General features: G+C 44.0%; 1 protein-coding gene across 2 annotated transcripts in view; it reads right to left on the bottom strand.

Annotated features, from left to right (window-relative positions):
* SLC25A33 (solute carrier family 25 (pyrimidine nucleotide carrier), member 33) overlaps positions 1 to 9,578 on the bottom strand; it is a 46,682-nt gene that overhangs the window by 6,432 nt on the left and 30,672 nt on the right. Inside the window, exons 3-5 of one of the 2 annotated variants that reach the window (XM_011935771.1) lie at positions 8,144 to 8,221; positions 5,468 to 5,568; positions 2,094 to 2,160 (exon numbers count right to left, since the gene is read on the bottom strand). In XM_011935771.1, the coding sequence (XP_011791161.1) occupies positions 2,094 to 2,160; positions 5,468 to 5,568; positions 8,144 to 8,221 (246 nt within the window). The remainder of the gene's footprint in view (positions 1 to 2,093; positions 2,161 to 5,467; positions 5,569 to 8,143; positions 8,222 to 9,578) is intronic. The other variant, XM_011935772.1, reaches the window with a different exon arrangement.

The raw sequence follows: 9,578 nt of genomic DNA, 5'->3' as shown, positions 1-9,578 counted from the left end.
TGCAGTGGTGCGATCTCAGCTACAACCTCCAACTTCTGGGTTCAAGCGATCTCCTGCTTCAGCCTCCCTGGGATTACAGGTGCATGCTACCACATCCAGCTAATTTTTGTGTTTTTTGTAGAGACACGGTTTCACCATGTTGGCCAGGCTGGTCTCAAACTCCTGACTTTGTTATCCGCCCTCCTTGGCCTCCCAAAGTGCTGGGATTACAGGCGTGAGCCACCATGTCCGGCCTGCCTCCTTTCTTTAGAGGCAGCTGAAAATCCAAGTGGACTGGCTGGAAGTTTCCAGTGCACACATTTCCAGGAAACACAGTAATACAGGGGTCCTTAATAGAATGCTGGTAGTTCGTTCACTTGGACTGGGGGAGAAAATGGCATCTTTAACCCTAATCCCTAACCGAAATCCAAAAGTTAAATTGTTAACTATTGGAGTTTAGGGCTAAGCATAGTGGGGTATCTAAACCCAGTTTGGGTCTTAGCTATTGTGTCTTCAGAAGTATTAAAGCCACCTTCGTAGTTTATTTTATTTCAGCTAGGGTTTTTTACAACCTAGATGAAACTTAGCTTTATTGATGATAAGTTTAAAACACTCTAGGCCGGGCGCGGTGGCTCAAGCCTGTAATCCCAGCACTTTGGGAGGCCGAGACGGGCGGATCACGAGGTCAGGAGATCGAGACCATCCTGGCTAACATGGTGAAACCCCGTCTCTACTAAAAAATACAAAAACTAGCCGGGCGAGGTGGCGGGTGCCTATAGTCCCAGCTACTCGGGAGGCTGAGGCAGGAGAATGGCGTAAACCCGGGAGGCGGAGCTTGCAATGAGCTGAGATCCGGCCACTGCACTCCAGCCTGGGCGACAGAGCGAGACTCCATCTCAAAAAAAAAACACTCTTTACGCCGGGTTCCATTAGCTTGGGTTAATCGTATTTATTACAAATGTAAATAAACAGGCCACAGTAGTACTAGTAGTAGTACCTGTGATTTGACATACATAGAAATATTTTCATGTCACATTACATTTGTTAAAAACATCACAGGACACGGTTTATCATTTCTTAGAAATTATGGCAGTTACTGGACTACTGCTATATCTTGTTAATTTAATGTGTTAAAGAGGCATACTACTATATCACTGATAAGTGTATTTTTAAAAACCTTATTGTAAGGCCTGGTGTAGTGGTTCACGCCTATAATCCCAGCACTTTGGGAAGCCGAGACAGGAGGATTGCTTAAGCCCAGGAGTTGAGACCAGCCTGGGCAACATGGCAAGATCCATCTCTACAAGAAAAACAAAATTAGCTGGGTGTGGTGGCATGCACTTGTGATCTCAAACTACGTAGGAGGTGAGGCTGAGGCAGGAGGATTGCTTGAGCCTGGGAGGTCGAGGCTAGGTGATAGATGAGACCCTGTCTCAGAAAAGGGAAAAAAAATACATTATTCTACCTGGGAGGCATAGATTGCCATGAGCCGAGATTGCACTACACTTCAGCCTGGGCAGCAAGTGAGACCCTATCTCAAAAAAAAACAAAAAAAAACCACCCAAAAAACATTATTCTAAAAAGGGCCTGCAGGTGTCACCAGACTACCAAAGGAATCCACAGCCCTACAAAATGTTACAAACCCCTGGCTGGAGTTCGAGGGCAGAAGCCTATTATAGTTTAGGGCCTTTGGAGACTAAAATTAGCCCTCTGAGGTCCGAGGACACTCAGAGTTCTGCCTTTACTGTCTTCCCTTTTGAAAGGGAGACCATGTGGAGGAGAACCCACAGCACTTCAACTGGGATGGGGTCTGCAAAGGAGAGACAGCCACTGACTTTCTGAGACAACAGGCGGGACTGTGGATCAGGGAACGCAACCAGAGAAATCCCCTCCTTCCCGTTTGTCATCTCTGTCGCCCTCATCTTCCAATGATGCTCACAACACAAACCTCAATGCAAAAGGAATCCTGCATGCACTTAGATTAAGAAAACGAGGAGGGGGATAGCTAAGGAATCTGTATATCTCATTCCTTAGAGATGTGGGGGAATTGGGGCAAGAAAAAAAAAAAAATCCCAAAAATCCTTTCATTAAGGAAGGAACAAATAATAACTTACTTCTGTTCTAGCTGCATTCGGGTTTTAACCATCCATATAGGATTCATTAAGGAATTTGTGATAAAAGCTGGAAAAAAAAAAAACAGTAAAGGTCAACACTGTAGTCAATACTTATTAAAGATGTCTATTATCATATAATAAACTTTGAAATCAGGATTTCAATGGCCTAATAATAAGACAGTAGGAAGCAGTTATTTCTTTTTCTTTTTTTTGGAGATAGATTCTCGTTCTGTTGCCCAGGCTGGAGTGCAATGGCGCGATCTCAGCTCACTGCAAGCTCTGCCTCCCAGGTTCACGCCATTCTTCTGCCTCAGCCTCCCGAGTAGCTGGGACCACACGCGCCCGTCACCACACCCAGCTAATTTTTTGTATTTTTAGTAGAGATGGGGTTTCACCCTGTTAGCCAGGATGGTCTCAATCTCCTGACCTCGTGATCCACCCACCTTGGTCTTCCAAAATGCTGGGATTATAGGCGTGAGCCACTGTGCCCAGCTGGAAGCAGTTATATTTCTATCCTGCAGATAGAAGCTTCAGTTTCTCCATTAAGTGTAACATCTATTAGTATTGCTGGATCTAAAATAAATTTCTCTTAATTTTCTGGAATCCCTTCTAGTCTTTTCAACCTCTAGATGGTGCTGTTGATATCTGTGTTAATGTGATTCCTACCAAAAATTATAACTGTCCTAAAACTCAATTTATAAGCCTCAGATCCAGAAATAATTTAACTTTTAATACTGATCTGCTTATAGAAACCATTTGGTCAGTAAGCCTTCTCCATCTCTTTTTAAATTTTTTTTTTTTTTTTTGGAGACAGGGGTCTCCCTTGTTGCTCAGGCTGGTCTCAATTCCTGGGCTCAAGTGATCCTCCAGCCTCAGCCTCCCACAGTGCTGGGATTACAAGCATGAGTCACCACACCCAGCCAAGCCTTCCTCACCTAAACATTGTGAATCATTCTTGGACAACCAAAAAAAGCAACACCATGGTATTAGTCTGACATAGTATCTCTTTTGTAATACCTCACACCCTCCACAGTGCTGTGGAAGCAGATTAATTTGATACTAGGAAGATACTGGGTTTTTTTTTTTTCTTTTTTTTGAGACAGAGTCTTGCTCTGCTGCCCAGGCTGGAGTGTAGTGGCGCTATCTTGGCTCACTGCAACCTCTGCCTCCCGGGTTCACGCCATTCTCCTGCCTCAGCCTTCTGAGTAGCTGGGACTACAGGCACCCTCCAGGCCCGGCTAATTTTTTTTTTTGTATTTTTAGTAGAGATGGGGTTTCACCGTGTTAGCCAGGATGGTCTTGATCTCCTGACCTCGTGATCCGCCCGCCTCGGCCTCCCAAAGAGCTGGGATTACAGGCGTGAGCCACCGCACCCGGCCGACACTGTTTTTAAGAACTTCCTTGAGGTCTGCTTTATTTATCAAGGGTTCTAAGTTAACTTTGCAAAAGTTACAAAACGGATTAATAGTTGTTAGCTTATGGTAACTCACTACTAGCCTATCTTTAAGCAAAGAGCAACCTGTTTTGGAACTCTGCCTTCCTCCTCAGAGCTCTGTATTACATAGAAATGGCTTCCTTGTATAAAGCAACTTTAACATTTTCTATTTAGGGTCTAGAAATAATTAGCTATAAATACTCAGACAGGTTGGTCATATTTGTATTTGGAGTAACAATGGCACACAAAAATGATGTGTACAACTTACAGACTGGTAGGAGAAGCAAATTTTTTGTAAAATGCCAATTTAAGTTCTCTAAAATATCTTTCTAGGCCTGGCATGGTGGCTCATGCCTGCAATCCCAGCACTCTAGGAGGCTGAGGTAGGTGGGTCACTTGAGCTCAGGAATTCGAGGCCAGCTTGGGCAACATGGTTAAACCCCATTTCTACAAAAAATACAAAAACATTAGCTGGGCATGCTGGTGTGCGGCTGTAGTTTCAGCTACTCAGGAGGCTAGAGGCAGGAGGATGGCTTGAGCCCAGGAGGTGGGGATTGCAGGGAGCCGAGATCATGCCACTGCACTTCAGCCTAGGCGACAGAGCCAGCCAGCCAGACCCTGTATCAAAACAAAACAAAACCAATTAAAAAAAAAAAAAAACCCTTCTGTTTAAATGGACATAGAACTCCATACAGCCTTCTAGACATAGCCTTCTTGGCCAGGCGTGGTGGCTCACGCCTGTAATCTCAACACTTTGGGATGCCGAGGCGGGCAGATCGAGACCATCTTGGCTAACACGGTGAAACCTCGCCTCTACTAAAAATACAAAAAATGAGCTGGGTGTGGTGGCCCGTGCCTGTAGTCCCAGCTACTTGGGAGGCTGAGATAGGAGAATCCCTTGAGCCCAGGAGGAGGAGGTTGCAGTGAGCCGAGATCTTGCTGTTGCACTCCAGCCTGGGCGACAGAGTGAGACTCTGTCTCAAAAAAAAAAAAAAAATGCAAAAAAAAAAAAAAAAGAGCCTTCCCTTCTCTCAGGTATCTACACGTTCATGTTTTACAAGTACATCCTGGGGAAGAAGTCCTGCTATGGCTTTTCATTAGGAAGTGGAATGGTTCCCTCAAAAGAGAACAGATGCCCTATGAGCTGTCACTGACCCTCCTGAAAAACTCCACTGCAAGCCCTACACCCTCACTGCATAACCCACAGTTGGGGACAGGAGTGCCAATTGTACACAGGGTGTGTGGGACCCCGTGGGGAATCTGAAGAAAGAAGCTCTAATTTTAGAAAATCATCTGATGGGGCGGGGCCAGGCACAGTGGCTCATGACTATAATCTCAGCACTCTGGGAGGCTGAGGAGGGTGGATCACTTGAGGTCAGGAGTTTGAGATCAGCCTGGGCAACATGGTGAAACCCCGTCTCTACTAAAAATGCAAAAATTAGCCAGGCGTGGTGGCAAATACTTGTAATCTCAGCTACTCAGGAGGCTGAGGCACAAGAATCATTTTAACTTGGGAGGAGGGTGCAGTGAGCCGAGATTACACCACTGCACTCCAGTCCAGCCTGGGTGACAAAGTGAGACTGTCTCAAAAAAAAAAATTAAAATAAATAAATCTATCTATATACATATAATTTGATGGGCAAACAGGAAGACATGAAAAACCTATGAATATTCCTTTAGAAGAACAAAATACCAATAGCATGCATAGAACATGTAAATTTTGAGGGCAAATAAAGAGCTTTAGTGGGCAAGGAAAATAAAATCAAGCTACAAACTGCTGTCACTCTCCTATCAGTTGTAACATAAAGCTTTAAAAAACAATTTTAGGCGCAAAGGAAGAAAGGAGCTAATTTCTAATTCCTGGAAAAACTGTTTGGCAGAATGCATGCTTTAGAAAAGCGAGAGAGAAACCCTCTCTTCACTCACTAGGGTAACATACCTGCAGAGCCAGCTGAGAAAATATGCACAATATTGCTGTTAGGCACGAAAATGCCATTAAATTGCTCTTTGGCTTTGGAGTAACATGCAAAGTATACAGCCCTGTTAGAACAAAGAGAACATTATAAAGAAATCATCATAGTGCAACTTTGTATGTCCCTCCAGAATACCTGAAAAATTTTCAGAAAATAAAATGGGAAAGACACTGCCACGCACCCAAAAATCTTGTCCTCGCCTGTGCTAAAACCAAAACCTGCCACAGGCATGTTCAGGAATCTCTTGTGTGTCCCTCCAGAAATGATTTAGTGATGACAGAAGTGTTCAAAAATAATTGAGGAAAGTGAGATTTGGGGAAGACATCTACAAAGTCCTTTTACATTCTTCGTTCTGGATAAATGCTAATCCTTTAAGCATCAACACATTGGAAGTTTTAAATTTTTGTTTATGTTTCTACAATAGACCACACTTTTTCACCTTGTGCCAAAATGAGAATGTCGAACATAATTTGAACTGTTTTTGCATGACTCAGGATCACACAGGAGCAGCCATCATATCATACCTGTGTTTTCATAGAGTCCTCCCACCACCCCCTGCCTTGAGTACCACAGAGTGGTCCCGTCACCTTTGTTTTCTCTTCACTTTTCCCCCTGCTATCTTCCCTCTTTTGGGGCTGGGAAATAGGAGCTACTTGGCACTTGTCCTGCTCTTTCGCCAGCAATGCAGGGAAAGTGTTTCTTTCTTCTGCTGGCCAATGAATCTTAATCATAGAATATATTTTTCAGTTTAGGATCTTAACTACTTATCATTATTGTGTTATAAAAGTCTTCCTTTTCCCCTAAACCCCAATTGTTCTAAATGGGTGAGGCAGCCAGGAATCTGCATCAGGTTACCAGGGTTACACTGTAGGAGCACTGCCTGTGAGCAGCGAGGGCTCTTCTCACTTTGTTTACTACAGATGGGCAGTAGTTTACCATCTATGAATAATGCACACCCCAGATCATCTCACAGACTAGTACTTTCTGTTTTTAAATACATCATACATACTTGCTACAAAATTCTAAAGCAACAAAAGCAGCAAAAGAGTCTGCCTTTTTACAACATCCCCAGGTGATGTTTTCGGTTTGTTTGTTCTGAGATGGAATTCTTGCTCTGTCACCCAAGCTGGAGTGCAGTGGCGTGACACAGCCTCACTGCAACCTCCACCTCCTGGGTTCAAGCAATTCTCCTGCCTCAACTTCCCAAGCAGCTGGGATTACAGATGCACGCCACCGCGCCCAGCTAATTTTTGTATTTTTGTAGAGATGTGGTTTCACCACATTGGCCAGGCCGGTCTCAAACTCCTGACCTCAAGTAACCCGCCTGCCTCGGCCTCCCAAAGTGCAGAGATTACAGGTATGAGCTACTGCACCCAGCCGATTTATGTTTAAATTGGAGCACTGATCTGGAGGAATTCTACAAGCTTTTGGTCTTCACCCTATATAAGACAACATTCTCATTTTTGTTGAAAGACTTCATTTTCTTTCAAGTCTCTTGGAGTATGACAAGTTAAGTGTCCTGCCCCTGCCACCCAGTTCCCTTCTCAGGAGGTCCTTTCTGGAAGCAGTTTTTTTGTTTTGTTTTTTCTTTTTGAGATGAGTTTCGCTCTTTCACCCAGGCTGGAGTGAAGTGGCACCATCTCGGCTCACAGCAACCTCTGCCCCCAGAGTAGCTGGGATTACGGGCGCCCACCACCATGGCTGGCTAATTTTTGTATTTTTAAGAGAGACAGGGTTTTGCCAAGTTGGCGAGGCTGGTCTCCAACTCCTGACCTCTAGTGATCCACCTGCCTCGGCCTCCCAAAGTGCTGGGATTACACTGGTGAGCCACCATGCCCAGCCTGGAGGCAGTTTTTTAATCTGCTTTCCAGATATGCTATTCTCTCTCTGTCTCTGTTACTTTTACAATCATACATTGTTATCCTCTCTATCCTATCTATCCAAGAGAACTTTCTGCCAAGATGGGATGCCGTGTATCTCTGCTCTTCAATACAGTAGCCATTAGCTGCATGTGGAGATTGAATGCTTGAAACATGGCCAGGGAGCTGAGCAACTGAACCTTTAATTCTGATTAATTTACATTTAAACAGCTCCTTGTGGCCAGTGACTATGTTATATACTGTGACAGTACAGTTCTGTATATTTCAAACAGGCTTTCAGGAGAAGCCCTGCAAAAATATGAGGATGTCATTTTATAGAAAGTGAAGTTAAAAGCCTTTACAATTCCTCCGGATCAGTGTTTCTAAGTGCGTTGGAGTCACCCGGGGGTTCTGTTAAAATGCAGATTCTGATGTAGGTCTGGGATGTGCCCTGGGATTGTGTGTTTATAACAAGGTCTCAGACAGTACTAATGCTGCTGGCCGCATGCCATACTTAGAGAAGCAAACACTTAGAGTACATTACAGTAATGATAGCAGATTAATTTTCACACTTAAGAATATGAAGAATACGGTAAGTAGAATCTCTTTCACACACTGAAGACGCACCTACAATTCTCAATGACTATTCGCTATGTCCACTATATTTAGGCAAATCCAACACAGAAAAAGACACTGGTCATTCAGCAGCATCACCCTTTGGTAAGAAAGGACCCAGAATTCCACACTGCTTAGCACGGGCTAGCTGCAAAGTTTAATGCTTACCTTGATGGTGCAACTCCAACCAAATTTGGACCCAAGCCTCTAAAAAGTGACTTTGGTCCCTCTTTCTCCAAGATCGACCTGAATAATAAGAAAAGACAAACCTTTAAAACCCCTCAGGCAAGGTCTATTAAAAATGATAAGGAGTCAACCTTCTCATTAGTTCCTTGAGAGAATAAAATGTTTGAGAGATTTCAAGCTCGACTCTTACCTGATTTGGTTACAATACAGAATGGGAAGTCTGTAGAATACCGCTATCATTAACACAGTGAAAAAAACATGCTTCAAAAAGCCTCAGTTAGACATATTTTATTTTTCTGCCTTTCTTTTTTTTTTTGAAATAGAATCTTCCTCTGTTGCCCAGGCTGGAGTGCAGTGGTATGATCTCGGCTCACTGGAACCTCTGCCTCCTGGATTCAAGCAATTCTCCTGCCTCAGCCTCCCAAGTAGCTGGGATTACAGGCACTCACCACCACACCCAGCTTTGTTTATTTATTTATTATTTAGACCGAGTTTCACTCTTGTTGCCCAGGATGGAGTGCAATGGCTTGATCTCGGCTCACTGCAACCTCTGCCCCCCAGGTTGAAGCGATTCTCCCGCCTCAGCCTCCCGAGTAACTGGGATTAAAGGCATGCACCACCAGGCCCAGATAACTTTGTATTTTTAGTAGAGATGGGGTTTCTCCAAGCTGGTCAGGCTGGTCTTGAACTCCTCACCTCAGGCGATCTGCCTGCCTCATCCTCACAAAGTGCTGGGATTACAGGCATAAGCCACCACGACCGGCCTAACACAGGAGGAAGCTGTGCAGAGTCTGTACTATACAATGAAATCCTGTGAAAGTAGGATGAATATCTGGCAGAGGGTTCCACACAGGGAACAATTTCCTCATCATAATAAGATTAACTGAGAAATAGGTTCAGAGATTTCTTTTGGATTTACTGCTTCTAACAATCCTATCTTCTAGATCTTTACCTAATATAGTAGAAACTTACACAGGGATATAAGGAATAAGGCCAGCTCAGTGCTTATACCTGTAATCCCAGGACTTTGGGAGGTCCAGGCACGTTTACCCAGGAGTTCCTGACCAGCCTGAGCAACACAGTATAGACCCCATCTCTACAAAAAATGAAAAAAATTAGCCAGATGTGGTGGTGTGTGCCTGTGATCCCAGCTACTCAGGAGGCTGAGGTAAGAAGATAGCTTAGCCTGGGAGGTCAAGGCTGCAGTGAGCCATGATCACGCCACTGCACTCCAGCTTTAGCAACAGAGAGACACCTTGTCTTAAAAATTGAAAACAAAAAAAAGTTAGTGGAGGGGGGGGAGGTGGAATTTAAGGAATAGAAAACTCTAATAATTTTCATGGACAGGATGATGATTATTTAAAACCAAAGCCTAGTAAGTATCTCAAGTCCAAAGATTATACCATGACTGCTTCTG

Source organism: Colobus angolensis, unplaced genomic scaffold (assembly GCF_000951035.1).
Source record: "Colobus angolensis palliatus isolate OR3802 unplaced genomic scaffold, Cang.pa_1.0 Scaffold149, whole genome shotgun sequence".
NCBI classification, from domain to species: domain Eukaryota; kingdom Metazoa; phylum Chordata; class Mammalia; order Primates; family Cercopithecidae; genus Colobus; species Colobus angolensis.
The sequence above is the reverse complement of the archived record's forward strand: the minus strand, read 5'-3'. Positions and strand labels throughout refer to the sequence as shown.